Source organism: Hemicordylus capensis, chromosome 2, assembly GCF_027244095.1.
Source record: "Hemicordylus capensis ecotype Gifberg chromosome 2, rHemCap1.1.pri, whole genome shotgun sequence".
Classification (NCBI taxonomy): Eukaryota; Metazoa; Chordata; class Lepidosauria; order Squamata; family Cordylidae; genus Hemicordylus; species Hemicordylus capensis.
In genome coordinates this window covers 47,517,126-47,543,949 of record NC_069658.1, presented here as the reverse complement: position 1 = coordinate 47,543,949, position 26,824 = coordinate 47,517,126, and the positions used below count along the sequence as shown (strand labels likewise).

General features: G+C 45.5%; 1 protein-coding gene across 8 annotated transcripts in view; it reads left to right on the top strand.

Annotated features, from left to right (window-relative positions):
- S100Z (S100 calcium binding protein Z) overlaps positions 1-20,833 on the top strand; it is a 44,469-nt gene extending 23,636 nt beyond the window's left edge. For 7 of the 8 annotated variants that reach the window (XM_053288538.1, XM_053288536.1, XM_053288537.1 and 4 more), the window contains 3 exons: positions 4,803-4,944; positions 12,423-12,585; positions 20,573-20,833. In XM_053288538.1, the coding sequence (XP_053144513.1) occupies positions 4,804-4,944; positions 12,423-12,581 (300 nt within the window). In that variant the 5' untranslated portion in view covers position 4,803 and the 3' untranslated portion in view covers positions 12,582-12,585; positions 20,573-20,833. Of the gene's footprint in view, positions 1-4,323; positions 4,504-4,802; positions 4,945-12,422; positions 12,586-20,572 lie in introns of those variants that run through there. The other variant, XM_053288535.1, reaches the window with a different exon arrangement.
- The last annotated feature ends 5,991 nt before the right edge of the window (positions 20,834-26,824 follow it).

Genomic DNA, 26,824 nt, shown 5'->3' with positions numbered 1-26,824 from the left:
AAAGGTCTTAGTTGTTTGTTTCAGATGTTTAGTTAGATAGATTTTACTTCTCTCTGTGTGTTCCTTTCGGAAGAAAGCACAGAAGCTTTAAATCAGAACTGCACAACTTTGGCCCTTTAGTTATTGTTGCACTACAACTCCCAGTATCCCCAGCCCCAGTGTCAGAGATGATGGGAGCTGTAGTCCCAGCATCTGCAAAAGGCCAAAGTGGTGCAGTCCTCCTCTAAATGATCAACTTCGCCAGGAGGTTTTACAGACAGGGCTCCCCCCCCCACCAAATCCACTCCTGATTGGAGTGTGCCAGTCCACATATGTGCTGGATTTAACCTGACCTCCCTCAGGGACCAGGACAGAAAGGGCTTTGTTTTTCTCCAAAGGGAGGCTGTGTATTCTGGCTTAGCCCGAGTTATGTCCGGGGTAAAAAGAAATCCTCTATTTCCAACAACTTTTGGGAAAAAAAACTCTGGGGCTTCTGCTTTCTCCAGAGGTGTTGATGGAGGTGCTGCTGATGGCTACCCAAAGGAGGTGCTGATGGCTATGCGAATGGTCCTTCTAATCCCTCGAATTAAAATGCCTCTAATCTGCTGCGATACCCACCCAGCCACCCCGGCATAGAGCCATGTGTGAAAAACCTCCAGGAGCTTTGCCAGACAACAGACCTTACCCTGGGTTTACTGCGAGGCTTTACTGCGAGTTCAAAGTTGCCCCAAAAAACTGACACCAAAAAGTGGATTTGCTTACCCTTAAATAAATTGGGTTACACTCTAACGCTCAATGAAAAACCCAAATTGTGTGTGGAGTGCTCCCCGATAGCTCGTAGGGATTTGGGGGTAAATTTGGCCAATATATGAATGCACACCTCCAATCTAGAGGAGATGCAAAGTAAAAGCAGAGTGTGAAAAACTTCCTGTTAAACCTAAAGTAGCAGTAAACAACTCCAAGGCAGGACACAAGGGGGAGCCAAACTCCAAACAAAATGGCTTTCTGTTCTAATGCACATGCAAACGTTACTAACAATTATATTCTTAAGTGATTATTTTGGCCATCTTATTCTACAGTGTCAGATAGCAAATTTTCCTGACAAGGGTTTTCCCCTCTTGAAATATGTTGTACTGTCGAAACGGATGTACAAGATTTACTAGGCATGTTTACTCAGAACTAAGTCTCATTGAACTCAGGGAAACTTATTCCCAAGTAAACATGCATCAAGGTTGCAGTCATAGATAATGATATCTTCTTTATATATACATTTCTCTTAGACGTATCCGTTACTAATCCCATGTGTGGCAGCTCTCGTGAGAGTTTGTGAGCAGCTGCCAATAGCGATGGGGATGGGCTAGAGAAAGAATATGGCGGTGGTGGTGGTGGTGGCGGTGGCCAGCCAACTGAAGAAAATGGTGGCAGGCAGGCGGCCGTGACCGGCGGACAATCAGGTGGCCATGATTGGCAGTTGGCTGGCCAATCTGCTGGCCAGAAAACGGCGGCAGGGGCGGGCAGTGCAAAAAAAGAAGATGGGGTGTGTGGCGCAGAGGCGTAACTAGGGGAAACGGCGCCCGGGGCAAGCACTGAAATGGCACCCCCCCACCGCGCCCCCCCCAACATACTACATTATACTTAGGTTTTTCCTCACAAGCGCCCGCCGCCGCCAAGACAGGCCACTGACTGGCCGCCAGGCGCCAGCAAAGCAATGGGGGGGCGCAGGCGGCGCGGAAGGGACCGCTCGTGGGGAAGGGGGCACCGACGCACTCCCTTGGCTGCTGCAGCGCTGCTGCACTGAGCAGGAAACATTTGTATTAACAAAAAATTAAAAAAAAAATTAAAAATTGGTCATGGCGGCGCCCCCCACGTGACCAGAAAAGATGGCGCCCGGGGCACATGCCCCCCCTGCCCCCCCTATAGTTACGCCTCTGGTGTGGCGGGCAGGGAGGAAGAAGAAGGCAGCAGCTGCGGGCGGTTGGGGGAGGAGAAGATGATGGTTGGCAGAGGAGTGTGGGGAAGAAGATGGGCAGGAGGAGAATGTGGTGGGGGCAGGCAGGCAAAAAAGCGGCAGCGGGGGGTGGGGGGAGAAAGTGGCGATGAACTAGGAGTGCAGATGCTCTGCACTGGATCAGGTAGTTCACTTTAATTCCACTGTTGTCCTTTTGGAGTGGCGGGGGAGGGGGGGGACTAATCCTTTGCTTATATGGTAATTGCATTTTTCCAGTACTCAGATTTTAAGTTATGGTTGTTGCTGGGTGAATGTGATATCTCTCCCCACTTCCTGCTAAAGCTTCAATTGCAATTCTGCATGTGTGTGGTAATCATGCTAATGGCTAAAGTACTGCTATGATGATGACTCTTTGTATACCCTTTTCAACAAAAGTGCTCAAAAAGATTTACATAGGGAGGGAAATAAGGTGGTTCCTTGTCCCAACAGGGCTCATGATGGAAAAAGAAACAGAAGGTAGACGCAGCAGCAACTACTAGAGAGATGCTGTGCTGGGGCTGAGTTGGGAAAGATGCTCTTGCCCTGCTAAATATAAGGCACCACTTGAAAAGGTGCCTCATTGTTGGGGTAAAGGAAAGCTCTGTGTCAATACAGATGCAGTAATCACATTTCTGAGCCTCTGGAAACGTGTAATATGAAGTGGCCCAAGTCATATCCCGCTAAAAAGCAGCACAGATAGGGAAGATCTGACGGCTTCTCTATCAACCCCACACCTCCACAGGGAGGCCCATTTCATGTTTTCTGAATCACAGCCCAAGGTGCCAATTATAGGGATACCTCTTGTACTGTTTATTTCCCAGTGAAGCTATACGCTAGCAGCAGTATAGTCAGTGAAAGCAGATTGGTTGTTTTTGCTGCCATGTTTTCTGTGTGAATTTTCCTACAGTCATTTAATATAGAAGGAGATCTTCTAGTGATACACCTAACTGGTCATTGAGCATCTGTGCATCGCTAATACATCCGTAAGTCTGAAAATACTGAAGGTTCTGCCTTGACTTCTGGAGTGTGACTCCATTAACCATCTCATTATTCACTTAAACTTCAGGCAAATTAAATCTTATAAAGCCAAAGGGAAGGCAAAGCATTCAGGGGCGGCCCTACCATGAAACCAGGAAAAGCTAGTTGCTTCAGGCGGCAGATGGTGTGCCAGGATGGCAGTCCAGCCAGCACTAATAGGAATGGCTGGAACCCTCTTGGGATGGTTTTCATGAAAGGCGGAATATAAATTTAACAATAAACAATAAATGGCAAGGAGGCAGTAGCAATTACTACAGGGAGCAAAGTGTCATGGACCAGCACTAAAAGCATTGCATCCCAAAGAGGGATTGCCCAAAGACTGGGCAAAGAGGCACCTTTTACCGTGGTGATTCTCTTTATTGAGCAGGGGGAGAGTAACTGGCCCTATCCACCCCCAGCATAGTACTTCCAGTGACTGTTGCTGGTGTGTGTCTTATGTTTCTTTTTAGAATGTGAGCCCTTTGGGAACAGGGAGCCATCTTATTTGTTATTTCTCTTTGTAAACCGCCCTGAGCCATTTTTGGAAGGGTGGTATAGAAATCAAATTATTAATTAATTTATTATTATTATTATTATTATTATTATCCTCTTCTTGTTGTGGGCCAGGATGGCAGCCCTGCTGGCACGGACAGGAATGGCAAGGACGTTTTTCACACGGGGCTTTTAAAGCCCTTTGGTTTACATCTCCTCTGGAATGGAGGGGGTGCATTCACATATTGGGCAGATTCACCCCAAAGTCCCTGCAAGCTATCGGGGAGCACTCTACACACAATTTGGGTTTTTCACTGCATGTTAGAGCACAGCCCAATTTATGTCTGGGATTTAAAAATCCACTTTTTGCGTCGGGTTTTTGGGATAACTTTGAGTTTGCAGTAAAGCCTCCCAGAAAGCTGGGAGCAGGTAAAGCCTACTGTGTGGAGAACTCCCAGAGGTGGTAGCAATTAGTGGTCCACTTCAGGGAGCAAAATGTCATGGATCAGCACCAAAAGCATTGCATCCCCTTCTTGTTATGAGCAGGATGGCAGTCCAGCAGCCAACACTAACAGGAATGGCAAGGAGGCGGTAGCAATTAGTGGTCCACTTCAGGGAGCAAAATGTCAAGGACCAGCACTAAAAGGATTGCATCCTCTTCTTGCTCTGTATTTATCATAATTTTTCCCCCATTTGTTGGCTTCCTAGCAACTAATTGCATTTCCGTTCTCCTTGTTTTAATGAAGAAGTGGTAGTGTTTCTGCTCCCACCTTCTGATTGAAAGCCCAGGGAGGGAAGCCAGCCAGTCCCAGGAAGGCCACCTGGGAAAAGATACCCACACCTGTTGATCTATAACAAGCAGTCACAAATAAAGGGAAAGCCAGGAGTCAGGGCGTCTTTCTCATTGGTGATTTCCCTCTAGAAGCTCAAGGGAAATAGGCTGGCTAGGGTGGAGCCCTCAGGAACAAATTGAATACACACTTTACCTGGAGACAATACTCTATCTGGAGCTCCTTTAGCTGGAACAGGTAGGAGATAATTCCCGAATGCTGCATTTGAATATTCCTGCTGTATGCCTTTTTTCCCTTTACCTTGTTTCAGCTCAGTACTGATGACAGCACCTAATAACTCCAGTGCTTTACATTTTCTTCCAGAATTATTTTGTTAAAATATCTCCCAGTTTAGCATTGTAAAACACCATTTGTGTACCTGGTCAGCTGACAGTATTTAGCGGCCCAAAGATTTGAATCCCATCTACTGCTTTTTCTTGCATTTTAGATGGTTTCTGCTTGGTTGTCATAAGTCTTTGCTCCTTTTCCTTTGGCAGTATGCCGACACAGCTGGAGGGTGCGATGGACACCTTAATCAGGGTCTTTCACCATTACTCAGCAAAAGAAGGGGATAAGTATAAACTCAATAAAGGAGAACTCAAGCAGCTTCTTACCAGCGAACTCACTGACTTCCTTTCGGTAAATCCATTTTGCTTACTATTTAATGGGAAGAAGAAGTGGGATGGGGGAATAGCTATTGCAGGATCCTTGAAGAATATTTTATACACCAGTTGTTTGCTTAGACATGCAATCAAGTCTTTTCTGCATCAGCAGCTGTACTTTTTACACAAATAATTGCTATATTTTGTCACATCCAGGAGAGCATGTTCTGGTGAACAAATGATTAGGGCTCTTGACTATATTATGATTAGAAAGCTTAGAGATATGTGAGGTGCAGGCAACTGGGTTCTGAGGCGGATGTAGGAGTCTTGGGTTCAGAGCCCACTTATGTTATGAAATCTGCATTCTAGCTTTGGCTAAACCTAATCATCATCCATCTTAAGAAATGATCTTCCCCACATGGATATATATGACAAACGTCCTATCCATCATCCCATGGACATATCATCTAGTATAGGCATTCCCAACCTTGGGTCCCCAGATGTTACTGGACTACAGTTTCCATCATCCCAAAGCACAATGACTTGTAGTGCAACAACATCTGTATCCCAAAACTGGGAACCTCTGACCTGGTAGGATTGGTGTGAATTATAGCCATTGCATGGTGAGTTTCATTGTCCTTCACTTGCAAATAATGTTGATGTGGATTGCTGGTGGGGAAATTCAGTACATGATGGCCCCAGCTCACATGATTCAGCTACGTATGGATAGGGTAAGGTAGGAAATGTACTGTGGGCAGGGTGATCCCGGTGGCAAATATAGCATCCAGACCCAGATGGGCTTACTTCAGGCTTTTGCGGTCTATGATGGTGGGATCTGGGATAGGATAGTGACTAAGAGACTGAGCTACAACTCAAGAAGTCCCTGGTTCAAATCTCGCCTCTGCCATGAAGTTGCTAGGTGGCAAACCACTCTCTCTCTCTCTCAAGATCAGCCATACATCTTCATTAGGGGGTAATAATAATCCATAATCTTACAATGTTATTGTAAGGATTCCAAGAAGATAATATAAGCTTGCTGTGCTAGGTATTGTTATATATTTGAAAACTAGAATTCCTGTGGTCCACTGATGTATGAACTTCATAGCTGAATTAACAAAGCAAGAGTGCGCACTCGGGTTCACACACTACAGTAACCGTTAAGACATAACTAATCTGTGCTAAATGATACTGATAACTTATCTTGTTAAGAACATAAGAAGTGCTGTATCGTCTTAGAACAGGGATGGGCAATGTGCAGCTTTGCAGGTGTGCTGCTGAACGACAATTTCCATCAACCTCAGCCACAATTTATTGCAGCTGGGGATGATGGGAGTTGTAGTTCAGCAATGTCTGCAGAGCCGCACGTTGCCTACTCCTGTTTTAGAACAAGGTCTATCCTAGTGCAGATGTTGGATGGTACACCAAAAACTGGCCAATAGGCCATACACCACTGGCCCATGGTCTATCTTCTGCCCACACCTGGAAAAGAACACCATTGTTTGTCTCTCTGCAGCCATATGCTGTCAGTCCTCTGGGCAGGGACAGCATCATTTCTGAGTTCTGCCGGCACTAAACAAACATGCAATCAGCAGTCTTTGTCATCATCCCCTGTAGACCAGATGGGATGGGGGCTGGTAAGGGGAAGACTCTGGACACAGCCGGGGCCTTTTAAAGACTAAGAGTCTTTAAAAGAGACCCAGGGGCAGGATGTTCATTTGAACCACACCCCACTTTCTTCTCCCTGGCTGACATACCAGTATAGCATTGTGATTAGAGTGTTGGACTAGGACCGGGAAGACCCAAGTTTGAATCCCCATTCAACCATTCATTCATTCATTCGATTTCTATACTGCCCTTCCAAAAATGGCTCAGGGTGGTTTACACAGAAAAATAATAAAAAAATTAAGATGGCTCCCTGTCCCCAAAGGGCTCACATTCTAAAAATAAACACAAGATAGACACCAGCAACAGTCACTGGAGGTACTGTGCTGGGGGTGGATAGGGCCAATTACCCTCCCACTGCTAAGTAAAGAGAATCACCAAGTTAAAAGGTGCCTCTTTGCCAAGTTAGCAGGGGCTCATGAAACTCACTGGGTGACTCTGGGCCAGTCATGTATCTCTCAGCCTAACCTACCTCACAGGGTTGTTGTGAGGATCCAAATAAGCACGTACACTGCTCTGAGCTCCTCGGAGGAAGAGCGGGATAGAAAAGGAATGAATGAATGAAACAGTGCTACGTAGGCAGTGGAACATGATGATTGTGCAGTGCCAGTTGCACAAGAGCATCTTTTACAAGCGCAGAAATGGAGTTGTGTGACAGTGCAGCACACATTCACTTGTGCTAGCTCACTATTGTCTGTACTGACTGGCAGCAGCTCTCCAAGGTTTCTGAGAGGGGCCTTACCCTGGAGATTCCTGCTAGGGGTTGAACCTGGGACCTTCTGCATGCAAAGCAGCTGCACTACCACGGACTACAGCCCCTTAGCCCCAAATGACTCAAGGCCATCTAGGAGGGTGAGTCAGAGAAGCATGGCACAGTGTTGGAGTGCGCTCGTGCTGGTCAGAAGCCTGCCCTGGGAGCAATTTCTTGAACAGATGTTAACTTAGACGACAGAGTCCATTTTCATTAATGGTGTAGCTAAAAGAATTCCCGAACTACAAAAACTTAATACTGTCAATTAGCTGTAATTAAAAAAACAAGCCCTAATGATTCAATATCTTAATACCGATTAATCTGTTATGGGTCTAGCCACCAGTGTCAAATTATAACTCTGACTCAGGCAATCCAAAGATGAGAGTAATTGCTTCAAGTATGGGTAAAAATATCTGGTTTAGATGTCTAAGTATTAAATGAGCTATAACGGAAAGGGTGTCAAGTTATAGTCCTAGTTTTCCTTCCTAACTGGCTTTCCCCTACCTTTCTTTCTCTTGGTTTCTTCTTACCAGTATGGGTGGAACAGAGGGGACAGGTTGGGGAATTAGATGAATAACCAGCCCACGCACTTGGGGTTAACATGGCAGAAGGGGCAGTGAAGCAAAACAAGGTGGCCGGGATGGGGAGGAGTGAGTGAGAACAAGCCACACCTATGGCTCATTTACCACCACCCCCTTTCAGAGGTGCACCTAGGTAATTTTGGAGCCTGGACCTAAAGGCCTTTGGAGGGCCCCCTCCCCTGCAGTTTAAGCATCATCATACTCCAACAGGCGACCACACCACCCGGGACAGACTAAAGAGGATTTGGGGGTCCCTAGGGGCTGTGGAGGCCCTGGACTTCGGCCCTGAAGTCCATGGGTAAGAGTGCCTCTGCCCCCATTCTCTCATACTAGCCACTACTGCTTTTGACTCTCTTTTTCAGTCCTTTGGGGGAGGGCTCCTTTTGTCCACTGCATTGTCTGCACCTGAGCTTCCTTCTTCCCACTTCACTTGTTAGGCTATAGCCTATCCATGTGACTAGGGACAGAGGAAGCTGCCATATACTGAGTCGGACCATTGGTCCATCTAGCTCAGTATTGTCTACACAGACTGGCAGTAGCTTCTCCAAGGTTTCAGGCAGGAATCTCTCTCAGCCCTATCTTGGAGATGCCAGAGAGGGAACTTGGAACCTAGATGCTCTTCCCAGAGCAGCTCCATCCCCTAAAGGGAATATCTTATGGAGCTCACACACCAAGTCTCTCATTCATATGCAACCAGTGTGGACCCTGCTTAGCTAAGGGGACAAGTCATGCTTCCTATCACAAGACCAGCTCTCCACCCCTAACTACGTTAAGCATTGTAGTCTTTTCCCCTTTCCTTGGTATGTGGCCTGTTGGTTGCTAGGCATGCAAATAGATCTGAGACAGAAGTGTTGCTATAATTGAATAAAGGGAGGGGGACAAATACTCCTGGGCCCTTGAGGGAGGGGGGCCCACCAGCTGGGTGACAGTTTGCGCTTTGCTTTCCCACAGTTTGCTCTTTGCTCTCACCTTTGCTACCACAAGACCAGAGGATGCCTCAGAAATACTGACACCTCCCTAAAGATGGGAGAAATAGTACTGTTTCCTTATGCTGCTCCTTGGAGGAACGGATATTTGGGCTCCTCCATTTCAGTTTTCTAACAATGCATCTCCTGCCCATATAAACAAAGTGGTTTGAAAAGAGGAGGAGAGGAGATACAGACTTGCAAATATGTTATTTATATTGGCTGACAGGTTGTGCAATGGAAAATTGGCAGTTCTAAACTGCCAGCACCACTGTGGGCACATAAAAAAAACCAAAAGACAAAAACCCCAAGACCTAGTGTTGCATCATATTGCATAGGAGTGCTCTTGTGCTAATACTTAAACTTGTGTGATTGTATTTCCATGATGTGATTTACGTTATTTCCAATGTAATTAGCACTGTAGAAGTGTGATTGCACAAGCTTAAGTATTAGAGCAAGAGCGCTCTTGCACAACACTGTGTGTGGGGTTCTTTAATACCCCCACAGCAGCATGGGAAGTTCAAAACTGCCCGTGTTCCACTGTGCAACATGCCAGCCATTATTACATTGTTATAGAAGTTGGTCCAAGCATATGCAGATGGACATTGGCCAGATGTGGAAAGGTTTTTATATTTTAAGTGTTTCTTCATGCCTGAAACTTCATGGCATTTTGCTCACAGGCTGAGTGGAAATCCAGTAAGTATAGCTTCCTCTCTGCACTGAGAAGAGGGATTGCTGAGCAGAGTTCTGACTTCAGGACACATTATCTGTGTTGGTTGATTTGTGCTCCTCTGTTTTGTCCCTAAATTATAAGATACAGAAATTCTGGCATAAAAAAAAACAACAACTTTTACAGCACCTCAGGAAAAGGAAACCATCATCAGTTTTTTGGAATAGATTCTCTTTGTACTGTTTTATTAAAATGCCTCAGTAGTGGCTTACTCTGCAGGAGTAATCAGCCTGTGCAAGACAGATTTGCATCAGAGTGTTACAGCTGGGCAAAAAGTATAGATTATACTTGGTTTAAAGGTAAATCCATGTGTGAGCTTCCAATGCTCCTAGCTTAGTATTGATACTTAAGGCTTTTTTTGTTCTTGAAGATTAAAGCTGCTTTTGCCAGTCAGGTTTGCACTGTAAATGAAAAACCTGCACTGGGCAAAATGAACAGTATATTTTTATTAAAAATACTCCTCTATTTCCGCTTCTATATGAATCATGATCATACATAGCACGAGAGAGACGCACAAGCTATTTAAGCCTCATGTGTGAACATGTCCCAAATTAATTTCACAAATACAGTAGAATCTGGTTTATTGGAATGATCTAAGATGCATTCAAAGCATTCGGATAATTCGGAAGATTATACATACAGGGAATGCTAGTTTCACAAGGTTACAGCAATGCAATATGTGATGCAGTGACATCCAAACAAATAAGATAGTGAACTGGGATAACCAGAGGTTGGAGCAGCTTAGCTTTATAAAAAAGAAGTGACAGAACTAGATGGGGAAAAACATCTAGGGCTTCAACAACCTTTATTATTATTATTATTATTATTAATAATAAATAAAACAGAAGGAATAGAACTGCCCAATGGAAGCAAGATCAAGAACCTGGAAGAGAAAGAACCTTACAAATACTTGGGCATTCTCCAGGCTGATAACATCGCACACACTGAAGTTAAAAGAAAAATTGGAAGTGAATACATCAGGAGAGTTAGAAAAATCCTCAAGTCCAAACTCAATGGCGGGAACACCATACAAGCCATAAACACCTGGGCTATACCTGTTATCAGATACACTGCAGGAATAATAGACTGGACCCAGGCAGAGCTAGAGACGCTAGATCGTAAGACCAGGAAAATCATGACCAACATTCATGCTCTGCACCCCCGCAGTGATGTAGATAGGCTATACCTCCCTTGCAGCTCAGGTGGAAGAGGAATGCTGCAAGTCCATCAAACAGTAGAGGAAGAGAAAAGAGGCCTTGAAGAATATATAAAGGACAGTGAAGAAGATGCACTTCAAATCGTCAATAACGCAAAACTATTCAACACCAATGAAGAAAGCAGGCCTACAAGAAAGAACAAGTCAAGAACCGAGCAGAAAAATAAGCCCCTGCATGGTCAATATTTGCACAATATAAGTGGAAAATCAGACATCACCAAGACCTGGCAATGGCTTAAGAATGGTTACTTGAAGAAAGAAACAGAGGGTTTAATACTGGCTGCACAAGAACAGGCACTAAGAACAAATGCAATAAGAGCAAAAGTAGATGAGTCAACAACAAACAGCAAGTGCTGACTTTGTAAAGAAGCAGATGAAACAGTGGACTACCTAATCAGCTGTTGTAAAAAGATCGCACAGACTGACTACAAACAAAGGCATGACAAAGTAGCAGGGATGATACTCTGGAACATCTGCAAAAAATACAAGCTACCTGTAGCCAAAAATTGGAAGTTGAAGAAAATGAAGATGTAAAAATATTATGGGACTTCCGACTACAAACAGACAAACATCTGCCACACAATACACCAGATATAACTGTAGTTGAGAAGAAAGAAAAACAAGTTAAAATAATCGACATAGCAATACCAGGGTATAGCAGAATAGAAGAAAAAGAAATAGAAAAAATCACCAAATACAAAGATCTACAAATTGAAATTGAAAGGCTGTGGCAGAAAAAGACCAAAATAATCCCAGTGGTAATTGGCACCCTGGGTGCAGTTCCAAAAGACCTTGAAGAGTACCTCAACACCATAGGGGCCACAGAAATCACCATCAGCCAATTACAAAAAGCAGCTTTACTGGGAACAGCCTATATTCTGCGACGATATCTATAACAATTGACAATAAAATTCAGCCATCCCAGGTCCTTGGGAAGGACTCGATGTCTGGATAAAACAAACCAGTCAATAACACCTGTCTGACTGTGTAAACAAGAAATAATATTACATTTTATATTAAATTACTTAATTTAAAATTTCAATCAACTAAAAAGATGTCCCCAATTAATTGGCAGCAGATTTTTTTGACTGTCATTCCTCACAACATGACAGACATCCTTTCTAAGATGGTGCCAGTTACATGTGTATGCATGATTTTTTTTAAAGTATGCCTTTTTGTTTAAAAGTATGGTTTTATTCATATGTAAATTTATGTGGATGTAATCAATTGACTGTGTCTTGTATGATTAATCAAAGATTTCTTTAATTGAGTGACAGCCTTAGGGGGGAAAGCATAGTAACATTTAGCTTCTTGATGAATTAAACTGTAGGAAATATTAGCAATAAGCTTGATGTTGTGCAAAACAGAGTGCTCTTTTTGTTGCGACAAATAGAAGCTGCAGACATTGTTGTGGCAGCGGTAAATGTCACAGTGCATGTAATGTAACAAATTCCCTAAGGATTGTAGGCAGTATATATAACACACCCTCAAGGAAATAAAAAGAAACCACTAATGTAATTTAATGTCTCAGAAGGTTCTGTAACCAATATCAAACTGTGCGTCAATATGTATTTTGATATCTTTCTCTCTCTCTCTCTTTGCCTTCCTAGTGTCAGAAGGATCCCCAGTTGGTTGATAAGATAATGAAAGATCTTGATAGCAACAGAGACAATGAAGTGGATTTTAATGAATTTGTGGTTCTGGTTGCTGCATTGACTGTGGCATGCAATGATTTCTTTGAAGAACAAATGAAGAAAAAAGGACAATAGAATGGTAGGTTTTGCTTGTTTAGTTACCACTCTGTAGAAGCTCTCATGTCTAATGGTTCACCTCTTCAGACTGATAGAGATTTTGAACATCATGAAATGACAGAGAGGAGAATGGTTGGGAACAGGGGCATAGCAAGGTTGGAGTGAAGATGCAGGGGCCCCACACACGTCCTTGCTGCAGAAGAAACCTATGGACATGGGGAAAAGCGAAACATTCTGGGCATACCCTTTCTCTCAGTCCTATGCAAATAATATCACACACTCCCCAAGTCCACAGACACTTTCACATGCATGCACACACTCCCTTGGCTCAGAATTTTAAAAAACATATATACCTACTACCTACACATAGACTCTTGACTTCAAAATAGATGAACCACTATCGAAGCTGGTGACCATTACCACCTCCTGTGCCAACAAACTCCATAAATTAATTACATGCTGTGTGAAGTCCTTTCTTTTGTTGGTCCTAAATTTCCTGGCAATTAGTTCCCTGGGAAGACCCTGGTTCTAATACTGTGAAAGAAAAATGAAAAGAAAAAGGAAGAAAAATGTCTCTCTTCACTTCATATTTTTTTTAATAAACCTCAATCATGTCTCCCCTTAGTCACTTTCTTTCTAAACTAAAAAGCCCCAAACTCAGGGGATAAGGATGTCTTGCTGTGTGTATCCCCTGAGCAAAAGATCAGCCTTCACAATGAGGCAATTCTCACGACTGCCAAAAAGTGGGCTAAGGGAGCCTAGCCCGCTTTTTGGAGATCGTGTGTTGCCGCAAGAGCTGCGCGGCTCCTGGCAGCAAACCGCCAAAACTACCCCTCCCCTTAGCTGAGGTCAACAGAGCGAGTGCTCCATTAACCTCGGCGTTCTGCTCATGTGTTGCCGCAGAGTGCAGCGACACACGAGTAGACCCCGACTGGGAGGCTGCAAGCAGCCTCTAGGGCTTGGGAGCATCCTGGAACTTCTGGGGGCCGCGCGGCCCCCGATCCCTGCAGCCCCCGCCGGCTCTGTGACGGAGCCGGCAGTCATGTGGGCGGCCGGCTTGCTCTTCTGTGGGGAGAGCAGGCTAAGTCCGCTCTCTCTGCCTAACCCCATCTGGCGAGTCTCACTGATTGTGAGACTCACCTTGCAGGCTTCAGAGATAAAGGGTGGGAACAAAACTCCAACATGCCCTTGAAATCATCAGAGTGGGGGCAATGAACAGTGCTGTTTTAATTTATTTGCCCGAGCTGGATGCTTTTTGGTTCAACAGAGACACTGACCGTGATGTGGTCACAAAACCAGAAGTGCAGGCACTCTCCATGACAGCCCCCATAGCCACGCCCATCCCATTGGCCAGAGATCCCACTTAGATAGATGCAGTCATTTTGCAGGTTCTGTTACAAGAAGTCAAGGATAGTTTCCTAATCCTGGAGTGTTCAACCTCTTATGGTTATTAACCCTGAAGGGCAATCTGGATTGTCAACCACAAAGGGTGGAGAATACTCCGAGGCTGTTCTCATGTGCAGCCTAACTCGGGCTAGGGACACCCAGCCCAGGTTAGGCTGTGCATGAGAACTGCCAGGATCAATCCCAATCCCGGCGGGCCTGCACCGCATAGCCTGGCTTTTAAGCCCGGCTATTAGCCAAGGTTAAGGGAGCGAGTGCTCTCTTATACCTGAATACCTGCTCGCATGCAAGCATGGGATGCTTCCAGCCCAGCTGCATTCAGAGATGGGAGCCTAGAGAGCCTGTCTCTTGGAGGAATCCCTCAGTGCAATACGTGCTGCATTGTGGGTTTCATGGAGGTGCGGGGCTGATCATGTGGGAGTGTGGAGCAATGAAGGATCATCTGAAGGCAAGGTTGGGGAAGCCTTCCCCTTCCCTTTGCCCCCCGGCCCGGTGGGTTGTGTCAATGTCCCCTCCTTGTAACATGAGAAGAATGGGAATAAAACCAATTGTAGTCCAACATTCAGTTATGTAACAGACTGTTAGAATAGCATGAGCAGTATATTATTTCCGTGTAGAAAGCAAAGGGTTTTGTATCCCTGCTGAGGGAACACAATTTGAGATGGAACTCCAGGAGCACCAACTCCTAGTCACAACTAGGGGCATTAGGAGTAGTGACAGAGAGGAAGGGTCTTCCTCTTTATTTCATTCTTGTTGTCTCTCTCTGGGATCTGGCTTTCTCTGATTGGTAGACTGATATCCTCAGGGTCTATTGCAATGCGCTTTACGTGGGGCTGCCTTTGTACGTAGTTCGGAAACTTCAATTAGTTCAGAATGCGGCAGCCAGAATGGTCTCTGGGGTAACCCGGAGAGACCATATTACGCCTATTTTGAAACAATTACACTGGCTGCTGATATGTTTCCGGGCAAAATACAAAGTGCTGGTGATTACCTTTAAAGCCCTGAACGGCTTAGGTCCAAGTTACCTTAGAGAGCGCCTTCTTCTGCACGATTCCCACCGCACATTAAGGTCATCTGAGGAGGTTCGTCTCCAGTTGCCACCAGCTCGTCTGGTGGCGACACGGAGGTGGGCCTTCTCTATGGCTGCTCCGGAGCTGTGGAATGCACTCCCTGCAGAAATCCGTAATCTGAGTTCTCTGTTGGCCTTCAGAAGGGCCCTTAAAACATATTTGTTTGGCCTGGCCTTTCAGGGCTTAAATTTTTTTTTTTTAATTTTTAATTTGATTTAGGGTTTTTAATTACTTAACACCCCCCCCCCCGGCCTTGTGCAGAGGGGAGGGAGTTTGTCCCAGCCTGTCCTGCACGAAGCCCAAGAAGGGTTCCGTTTGACCCTTTTGGTCAAGGGGCGGGGTTTCGGCCAGGATCGACCGATCTCCGCCCCATTCTCCATTGTCTCTTCAGTTGGGCCAGGCAGTCACAGGAGAAGGATCTCTCCCCTCCCCCCATCCCCGTTACAGAGCGGGTCTAGCGACTGGTCGCCTGAAGGGGCCGAGTAGGAATTTTTTGCTCCCAACGCATTGGCCACTGTTGGGGTTTTTTTCGCCTACTCCGTTCTGTGTCCTGGGTGTGTAGTTAGAGTTAGGTCGGCCACAATGGCAGGAACAGTGCGGGTGGGGTGGTAATTTGAGGGTTAGAACATTGGTGAGCACCCTTGGATATGTAAAATGGGTGATTGGTTAATCGCTCCTTTGTAGCCTGTGCGGCACGGGGAGAATGATTGCCATGAACCCTGCTTCAGGACTTCTCCAACCTTTGGGCTGTGCGGTCCGGGGTGGATGAATGCCTAGAAGTATCTAGATCCTCTCTTACAGAAGGGGGGGTTGGCTTTGAAGGAATTGGGTGGGGTGTACCTGCCCATTCCCGAGCCAGGGTGTGTCGCCCAGTAGGGTGCTGGGTAGGACTTCAGAGTTCTGACCTGCTTCTATTGGCCCGCACTGTTCTCTAAGGGTGATTAATCACCTGGTGTTCTAGTCTGCCATGCCTTGTGTAATAGTTAACAAAGTTGTGGCCCTTTTCTTCCATACTAAGTCTACGTGTCTTCTTGAGCTGGGGTCTGGGGACAATGTTTAATTTTTTGTTTTAAAATGTTTTTAAATTGTTAGTTGTTGTGTTATTGTTTTTGTTTTGTTTTAGCTTTTCATTGTTTTATAAGTTTGTTTTAATTGTAAACCGCCCTGAGCCATTTTGGAAGGGCGGTATATAAATCAAATAAATAAATAAATAATAAATAAATATTGCTCCACCCTTCTTGCTCCCAGACTGCCTCTTGCTCTCTGGTCCACTGCAGACCCTATTAACCATTCGGCTTCTCTCTCCCTCTCCCCCACCACATTCTATACTATGAATTATTTATGTATTGTTTATTTGGCATATTTATATCCCTCCCAAAACTTACATCTCTGGACGGCTCACAAAATACAAATTACAACACAATACAAAGGCCAAAATCACAATAATTTAAAATTTAAAACAATGTTAAAAACTATCAAAACAGTATCTAATTAAAAGCCTGGGTGAACAAATGTGTCTTGGCTGCCTTTTAAAACATTGTCAGAGATGGGGAGGCTCTTATTTTGGCAGGGAATGCATTTCAGAGCTTCGGGGCAGCAATGGAGAAGGTTCGTCCCTGAGTAGCCACCAGATGAGGCAATTGCAGATGAATCTCTCCTGATGATCTCAGTGGGTGGTGGGGTTCATAGCAAATAAGACATTCTCTTAAATCCCCAGGGCCTACGCTGTTTAGGGCCTTATGGGTTATAACCAGCACCCTGTATTTTGTCTGTTGATATATTGGCAGCCAGTGTAGCTCTCTCAATACTGGAGGGATATGGTATCTCAAAGGTGACCCAGAGACCAACCTGGCTGCCACATTCTGGACCAACTGCAGTTTCTGGACTATGTACAAAGTCAGCCCCACATAGAGTGCATTGCAGTAGTCAAGTCTGGAGGTTAACGGCAGATGTACTACTGTTTTGAGGCCATTTATCTTAAGAAACAGACGCAGCTGGGGTATCAGCCAAAGCTGATAGAAAGCACCTCTGGACAGCACCTCAACCTGGAGAGGTATGGGTGCAGAAGCACCCCCAGGCTGTGTACCTGTTCCTTCTGGGGAAATGTGATCCCTTCCAGAACAGGCAGATCAAAATCATCTCCCAAGTTCCAACCCCACACAATAAGTATCTCCGTCTTATCTGGATTCAGTCTCAGTTTGTTATCCCTCATCCAGCCCATCGTTGCTTCCAGGCAGACATTTAGGGAGGTTATGCTGAAATGAAGAAATTGATTTGGGTGTCATCAGCATACTGATAACACCCTGCATCAAATCTCCTGATGATCTCTCCCATTGGTTTCATGTAGATGTTAAACAACATTGGAGTCAATTTGGAGCCCTGAGGGACACCATAAAAGAGTTCAGATTTTGAAGAGCAACAGTCTCCAAGTGACACTACCTGGAATCTGCCCGAGAGGTAGAAGCAGAACTACTGCAAAGCAGGGCCTCCCACCCCACAACACCTTTAGATGCTCCAGAAGGATACTATGGTCGATAGTATTGCAAGCCACTGAGAGATCCAAAAGGACCAACAGAGTCACACTCCCTCTATCATTTCCTAATTGGAGATCATCCATAAAGCCAACCAAGGCAGTCTCCACCCCATAGCATGCCCAAAAGCCAGTCTGAAATTGGTCTAGATAACCAGTTTCCTCAAAGACAGCCTGGAGCTGGGAGGCCACCACCCTCTCAGTTTCCTTGCCCAACCATGGGAAATTGGAGACAGGCCTATAGTTGCTTAACTCTGAAGGGTCCAATGCAGGCTTCTTGAAAAGAGGTCTAATAACTGCCTCCTTAAGGCAAGGAGGCATCCTGCCCTCCCTCAGAGAAGCATTTATAATTTCTACCAGGCCTTCTATAACCAACCTCCATGCCAGATAGTATAAGCCATGTTGGTCAAGGGTCAAGAGAACAGGTGGTAGCTTGTCCACAGCCTTGGGAATCACAGACTGGAACTGATCCAGCCTAACTACATAAGAGGAGTTGCTGGACACTTCTGCATCAGGCGCTGCCATAATTGTGGGGTCTGAATCCAACTCAGCCAGACTATGAGAGATTTTATCCACAAATAACTGGTTAAATACAGTGGGTAATAGATGGTTCCAGATTCTGATTCAAGAGAGGAGGGGCACTTACTAGCCCTCTCACAACCCTGAACACTCTGCCGGATGTGAGCTTGAGGATTCAATACAGGCAAAAAAGAATGGCTTCCTTGCCGCCCATATTGCCTGAACATAGATCTTCATATGTGCTCTATGTCGCAATCTGTCAGATTCAAGTCAAGTCTTTCTCCACTTGTACTCTAGTCAGCTTCCTCGCCACTTCAGCCCCCATAGTTATTGCATATACCAAAGGTGCAATTTCTTTCTTTTTCAAATTTAATGTTTTTTGACATTTTGAGGGTTGGAGAGGCAGCTTAGGAGCGATCATATCTACTACCTTGGTGAACTTGCTGTTCCAGTTCCCCACCGGGGCATTAACAGGATCAACAGAATCCCTCCAAGGCTCCTTGGAATCCTATGGGATCCAATAGCCTTCTTGGGCGGACCATCCTAATAGGCCCCTCACCCCTGCAAAGGTGGGGCATGACTGTGAGTCCCACCTTAACCAGATGGTGGTCCATCCGTGACAATGAGGAAATCCCCACCCAAGGAACATGACCCTAATCAGAGTGAAAGACCAGATCAAGCATGTGACCAGCAACATGCATAGGTCTCGACACCACTTGGGATAGGCTCATAGTTGTCATGACCGCTATGAACTCCTGAGTCATCCCAGACAAATTGGTCCCGAAGTGAACATTGAAATCACCCACCACCACAAGTCTGGGGGACTCCAACACCAAGCCCGAGACCAAGTCTCTCAGCTCAGTTAGGGACTCAGTTGGGCAGTGGGGTGATCAGTACACCAACAGAAGTCCCACTCTGTCCCCAGTCCCCAAACTTAAGTAAGCACATTCGATATGGTCAGACACTTCAACAGAAAACTTGAGAGAAAACTCAAGTACACAGGCTTTCTACCCAAGAATGTAACTTCCCCAATAAAGCTTACTTGCTTTTGGATCGTAAACAACTGTCTCAAGCTACTCTTTAATGAGCTCAGCTTTTACTACTCATGCTGGCTCTGTTATAATTGGGGTAACCCCACCCCTCCAAAACAAAAAGGTACCAGGACTGCATCCCTGCCTGTCCCTGCAGCCCTGAAGACTGAGGTAGCATGTGCAGAGAGGCAGGGTAAAAGGAAAGGAAATTTCATTCTTCCTTTCCATGACATTTTATTGTGGGCACACTTTCTGTGCAGCTTTTTTCTTCCAGCAGAGTTCCAGACATGTGTTTACCCTCTCAGACACACATCTGGAACCTCATGGCAGGAAAAGCAGCTGGTGGGGGGACAAGAATATCTTACTTATATCACATAGTTTGCGCCTCAGGTGTAAGGCCTTGCAGGCCTTTAGATTTAATCTAGTGGCTTCTGTTTCTTAAGTAACACTTCCTTGTCTACTTAATGAGATCTTGTGGCAGCAAGCCAAGTAGAAGCCTTATGTTACAATTTAGAAACTGAATAAAGTTTCAGTGTACAGTTAAGTCTTAAAACTGTGCTACAGAATCAATGTTACGCAATGACCAAGTCAAATGGTCACTTCAGTAGAAAATTCTGGAAGAGGATGAACCAAATGGCAATTGGTCCCAGCTGAGCCCATGGCTGGAATATGCTGTAATCATGTTCACAACAAGGAATGCAGCCACTGCGTGGCACACTTGGGTAGTTGTCAGACTCCTAGCATCCTGGTAGGATCAACTGTTGATGCCAGACTTGGGCTTCCCTTAAAAAAAATTAAAATGGGTACACTGGCTATCATCCCCTCCTGACCATGTTTGGGAGCTAGATCAGTCATTTGGGAGCTAGATCAGCCAGCGCTGTGTTCCCAGACCTTTAAAAGGCAGGGAGAGCTACTCTGGCCCTGCTGCAAATGCAGTGCTGGCTGATTTTGCTCCCAAACGGGGCTGCACACACAGCCCCGTTTGGGAGCTAAACCATGCCCCCCATGTCTGACGTCAGATGCAGGGGGCACTCCCTGTGTCTGACATCAGACGCTGATACGGGGGTGGGGCTGGGGGGCGTGGCGGTGGGCTGAGCCCAGGCCACCGCTTGCCTCCCTCCGCACCTGCTTTCACAGTCCTCAGCACAGGGGGTGGAGCCCTCAGCACATGGAAGAAGAAGGTGGAGAGAGGAAACAAGGTCCGTGGAAGAGAAACTTTGCTGCTGTCTATAGCAGCAGGGGGGGACCCCAAAACACTAATGCCAATACGAGCCCCACCAGTCCAACCTCAGGTGGTTCACCTAAGTGGGGGCCCACCAGAGGACACTTTGCCAAGGGCATCTGGTGCTGACCTTGACTTCCACCTCAATGCATCAGGCAACAAACTACAGGCAGCCTTCTCCTGGATGATTTATTCATCTCTAATGCTTATTCCATCTTTGTTTGCATTGATAGGTTGCAATCACCTTTGGGACAGGATGGGAGACAGTAACTTCAGCTGGATCAAGATTTCATCTTTTGAGTCTTTTGCCCCTAGTACTGATGCTTGGCCTTCCCTTTTCTTCCAGCAACAAAAGCATTCTTACCAACCCACCCACCCCTCTCTCTCTCTCATCAGTGTAGACAAGCAATTCATTCATAGGCTAAAGCTGCAATCCTAAATACTGTATACTTAATAGAATGTAAGTCTCATTAAACACAGTGGGAGAAAGCATGCATAGGATTGTGCTGTCATTGTATGTTTAAAGACAACTTGTTACTTATAGATATTGTATGTACAAATGGAGTGTAAATATGGCTACTGTACCTTTAAATAAGTTGCTATATAATAGCATCTTGGGTGATATATTAGGTCTTACCCCTTGGCATGGGCAACCAGTTCAATTCCAATGAATTCTGAGAAAGGGTAGATTCAAGTTGCCCAGAGGTATACAGTAGCTGAGTAAAAGTTTGTGTGGTGCAGGGGTTCTCACATTTTTTGATACTGTGACCCCCCACTAAAATAATATATAAAGCTACAAGACCCCTTCCCCATGTTTAAAGCTATTAGCTGACATCTTGATTAATGATGTGTAGACCAGAAACTTGTTGCTGAGGGTGAAGCAACATGCTTCCAGTCTAGCAGAGTGTTCCTGGAGTGCTCCCAGAATGCAGGCAAACTAGTATTTGTGTTCTTGCACAAGAATAGAAGAGTGCCCACATTTTGGAAGCACGGCAGACCAGTCCAGGGACTAGTGCTTCATTGACGTTAGGAGCACACACTCTTTGTCAGTCGGATGTCAGCCATGGATTTGATTAGGTAGAGCAGTGTTTCTCAACCACCGGTCCCTGGACCACTGCCGGTCCCCGAAGGGTTGAGTGCCGGTCCCTGACTGGGAGTCAACCCCCCCCCCCCAACTGAAATCAAGGCACTCACTTCCTCAATTTTGCACATGGCACGGAAGAGGAAGAGTATCACGGAGGCATGGGACCCTTCTTGTGCCTTGCCTCCACGTGCTGCTGAGATCTTCCTACAGCTATCTTATTCCCTATCTTTACAGTTTCAAACTGTATGCCATATGGGGGCATGGAGGAAAAAGTATGGCAGTGGGCACCACTTGAAGGGCTGCTGGTTCTTGCATGCTCATTGTTTGCAGCCAAAGGTTGGTTGATTGAAACCCAGCTGCCTGTTGTGGTCGAGACGCCTTGAGAGGGAACACTGTTTCCCTCTTGCATCAGTGGGGCTTGCTTGTATGTTGTTTTCATTGGCCCCATGTAGCTTTTGAATTTTTCTAATGGCCCAACATCCCCTCTCCATTGAGTAATCACAAGCACCTCCACTCCAGACATACTGGAGACAAATTTGTTCACCCAGGCTTTTAGATTCAGGGGTTCTCAACCTTGGGTACCCAGACATTGGTGGACTTCTACTCCCATAATCCCCAGCCATAATGGCCAAATGCCATTGTTGTTGGGGGTTATGGGAGTTTAACTGAGGGACCCAAGGTTAAGAACCCCTAATATTCCATATTTGCAAAAGATTCCAAATTTAATTATTTTAATGCTTATATTATTTTCATTCTAAACTGCCCAGAGATGCAAGTTTTGGGCAGTATAGAAGTCTGATAGATAGACAGATAGATAGATAGACAGACTTGAAACCCCTTTACTAACTGCTGGTCTGGGAAACTGTGCATGAAGAATGTAGCGGTCCTTGAAACTCTGCACGAAGAATTTAGCGGTCCTTGACTCCAAAAAGTTTGAGAAACACTGAGGTAGAGTATGAGCTTGCTTGCTCCTACTTAGTTTTTCAAACCTGGGTTTTATGTTTGAGACTGCCAATCTAATTTCAGGCTCCAAGATATTTTCACCAGGTATTTTACTTGTTATAGCAGCAACTGCTGAAAACTCTGTTTTGCACAAGAAGGAATCAAGCAAAGGGAGTCAGTATTCTCATGGCTTTCTCACTTATTTCTTTATACTCGGCTTGCGCATTAATCCAACATTCAGGAAGAAAGACTGTCGAGAATGTAAAGTGAAGAGCTGCTCTGACATCTCCGAGGCATGGGAGGCGGACAGGAGCTGGAAACCACCTGGATCCTCTGCTGCTCACCAAGCCAAGAATAGCACAGCAACATGCCATCTTTGGCCACTCCCTAGATGAGCTCTAGCGTGTGTCTTCTGAGAGAGAACGCGTGCCTGGCCCATCAGCCAAAGAAGTGCTGTGCCTGCCCTTGGCTTTGTGAGCGACAGAGGGGAGAAGTATTTATTGCCTTTTGTCTCTGTCAGCTTCCCATGGTCCCTGACCTTGGACATGTTGGGTAAGGCTCCTGGCCTCCTGACAGCTCCCTCCTGAGGTGTTTGGGTGGGACTCCCTTTTAAGTTGTTTGGGACCCCCTGAGGGCTCCAGACTCCAAGTTTGAGAATCCCTGCTGTAGTGCCTATAGCAGAGGTTGCCAACCAGCTGCTGTTTGACGAAAGCTCCCATTATCCCATGCTATAATTTAATAAATCAATCCAATTTACTGTGACTGGGGATTATGAGAAGTATAGTCTGTCAGCGGAAGAGCCTTAGGTGATGGGCCTCTTGTCTATTCTATGTCGAAGAGAAGCAGCAATTTCACCTTGAACCTAAGCACTGCATTACCACTCCTCTGTTTCTCCTGATCTTTGAGCCTCTGTTTCTCCTGATCTTTGAGCAGATGGGGAGAGGTGGTCATGCAGGGTATACTACTGTATAGTGGTAGGCTACAGAAAACTGCCTCTCCACATGATATAAGCACCACACAGTAAGCTTTTAAATGCCTAACACAAAACTCTTGCTCATTTGAATCCATCCATAGTGCAGATTTCCAAGGGTGTCAGCAAATGGCGACAGAATATTGCAGTTGTGTGAAGAGATTAAATTAGCACAACTGCAAGGGCAGGAGGATAGTACAGCTGGACCCTGGGGAGAGAGCAAAGTAGGCATTCTGTACTTCTTCAGTGCTTCAATCTGCCAGGGACCAGACTAGATAGGGGCCTGAAGCTAGTCTTGTTCTTTGTGAATCACAGTGCCTCACACAACACTGTTGTGTCTCTTAGTACTTCATCAGTGGCTTAAGGAAGAATTCTTTGATTCCCAACCCCCCAAACATGCACTGAAATAATTCTAACACAACAGAAATGTCTTTTCTCTATATGTCTTTGTCTTGTGTTTTCTGCACACATTTCCAGCCACTTAATAAATCCATACAAAATGTGTGAATCCAGTTGTAGAACGCACAAGAATGTTCTTGATTTTGACTTCTTATTCTTTTCCCTTTACTTAAACTGCAGTAAAGGTAAAGTACAATAAAAGTAAACTAGTCAGAAATTTTGATTCTGGGATTTGTGTGATGGAAGACTCTTTGGTTATTTTATAGCAGATATAATAGAATAACCAATATTTCTATTTCTGCAGCAACGCCATTGTTAGAGCCATGAATTTTAAATGTAACATGTATGTGAACTTGGATGTGCATTCTTGATGAGGGGATACTTCATCTGGCAAGGGGAGAGGGAGAATCCATACCCACATACCCTTGGGATTGAGTCACCTGTAGAAGTGGTCAAATTCTATACTGTGTGTTCTAGAAAGCTAAAATATGGCGCACAGGGGCATAACTATAATAGGGCAAGGGGAAACAGTTGTCTGGAGGCCCACTGCCCTGGGGGTCCCCCCCCAGAGGCAAGTCACATGACTGACTCTCCCAGCCGCGCACCCACCCGGGCTTCCTTCAGTTGTATTCATCCTCCAGAATTGATGTGAGTGTTAAGACCTGGAGCTACCAGAACAGCATGTCTTTCTCTAGTATCATTAAATGACTTGCATTGTCCACAACTTGCTTTTTGTTACCACTATTCAGCCTCATTTAAGATTTCTTTACTTCATGAGTGGAGCTTCAGTGAGGGTGGGGGCATTTTAAAATCTTGTCTCTGGTTCCACTCCAACCTTGCTATGTCCCTGATGGCGCATACACACAATGTAAGACACCCTGAATGATAAAAGTCTGTAAATATGACATTAAAAAATATATTTTTGCTTGTTAAGAAAATGTTTAAAGTATACCCCCAAATGGCTGAGGTCAGGGGCATAGGGGGCTTGATGGTGGCCCACAAATAGGCGGTTGCTGTTGGCTCCCCACTGCTGCCTGTGCATGCATGGGCCATGCCCCTCTGCATTAGCATGTGTCTGACATCAGATGCATGCTGATGCAGGAGGTGTGGCCCTGAGGAAGGGGCATAGGGGGCGCTGTGGCAGCCTCCAGACCCCAGCAGCCCAGGGACATTTGTCCCCCCGACCCGTCCAGTCCTTGGTCAATGCTGGCTACGCCACTGGTTGAGGTGCTTCAATATTAGCTAGAGAGCTGGAATTAACTATTCATGCCTAAATATTTAGTGGTTTTCAGCTATTTTAATTTGAACTTTTATATGTTTTAAATTATTTTAAAATTTCTTGGTTTGTTTTAATGTTGTAAACAGCCTAGAGACTTCAGTAGTGGGCGATATACAAATATACTAAATAAATTAATAATGTCCAAGGGTGTTCAAGACAAGCCTGGTGACTTGCAAAGTCTGTACATGGGACATCCAGTGGTCAAAATTTGGGGCGTGACATCTATTTCACAATCAATGCCAATAACCCAGAGTATACCAAGCATTATGAGGTTCAAAACGTAGGGCTGCAGGTGTCCCATTTAATTCCCTTCTCATACACTTTTGAATGAGGCTTGAATTAGGGGAGGGGGATTTCTAGTATTAGCCAGGAACATGTATTGATAGCTGGTTCAGAAGGGCCCAATCCAACTTCGTGCTGGCATTGCTGTGAAGGAACTACTGGGTAAAAGGTGAGGGTGCTCCCTGTCACACCATCTCATACCTCTTTATCCAACATAATGCCAACCCACTGAGAGAGCAGCAGGAATTAAGCAGATCACCTAACTGCAGATCCTCAGCCTGCTGTTGTCAATGGAAAACTGGACACCTTTCTCCCAAGCATTTCTCCTTGCAATAGAAATGGTCAGCTTCTGCTAGTTATGGCAGGCCACTTGCTTTCCCCACTAGAAGATTCACGTTAGGAAGGTTCCCTTTTCCTGCATCCATCCGGAAATAGAAACCCACTCCAGCAGGAAGTCTGCTTGTCCTGCCAAGACAAGAAGGCTCCACACACGATCAGTGTGAAGAGTCGAAAGAGGTTAAGTAGGGAGAGCAGGTTTGACCTGCTCTCCCTGCAGACGATCACGTACCCCTCATCGGGCAGGTGGATTGAGTGGTGGCTGGACTCGAGCACTCCCGTGCCTTGCTGCATCTTGCCTGGCAGGTCTAGGGGTCGGGTGAAGGAAAGTGCCACCGTTCTACACCCCACCCCCTAGAGTCCCAGTAATGCACCGTGTGAGTGTGTGGTGCATTCCTGGGATCCCCCTCCCTCCCCCCCCCCCGCGTGCACCCATAGTGGCTGCGAGCATCTGTGGCTGGCACACCATTCAAAAGCTGGCCTAGATCAAGGAACGGATTAACCCAAAAACACCACAACTGCCTTTCCCAGCAGCCCAACCCTACTCTGATAGTCTTCCAACCTTGCAGCCTCTCAACTCACACAGCAGTCTGCTGCTTCTCCTCTCCAACTCTCAATTTTTATTCAATTCTGTATACACAAACCAATCAGGGTGATTCCTACCTCAGGCAAACAGAAACTTCTTCTGTCTCTCTGCCTGGAGACAACCAAACAGACCACTTAGATACATTCCCACTGAAACCCAGAAGCAACACAACTTTTTACCTCAGACTTAGCTGTTAATCAGAGCCTGTAACCTTTTGACCCCTGCAGAGCTTTACAGAACCAGAGGGAACATAGAACAAACCCAGAACCAGAGGGAACATAGAACAAACCCACACAAAGAAAATAATTTGCAAAACAACAAGGGAAGGAGTCATTCCTTCACACAAGGAAAGGAGAGAAGACTTTTTCCTGTCCATCTTAGGGATGGCCTCATACATGGTTATAATACACATCATTTCTTTATGCATTCATTGTGAATTTACAATGAAAGTAGCAAAGGCATTAGCCACATCAATATGTCTCTCATGCCCACCCTGGAGAAGACCGAATGTCATAGCTGTAATGTCAAAACTAGTCAAGAAACCTTACTAGATGGTGTGGAACTTATATTATCACAAAAAAGCCTTTGGCTGTCAACACACCAGAAC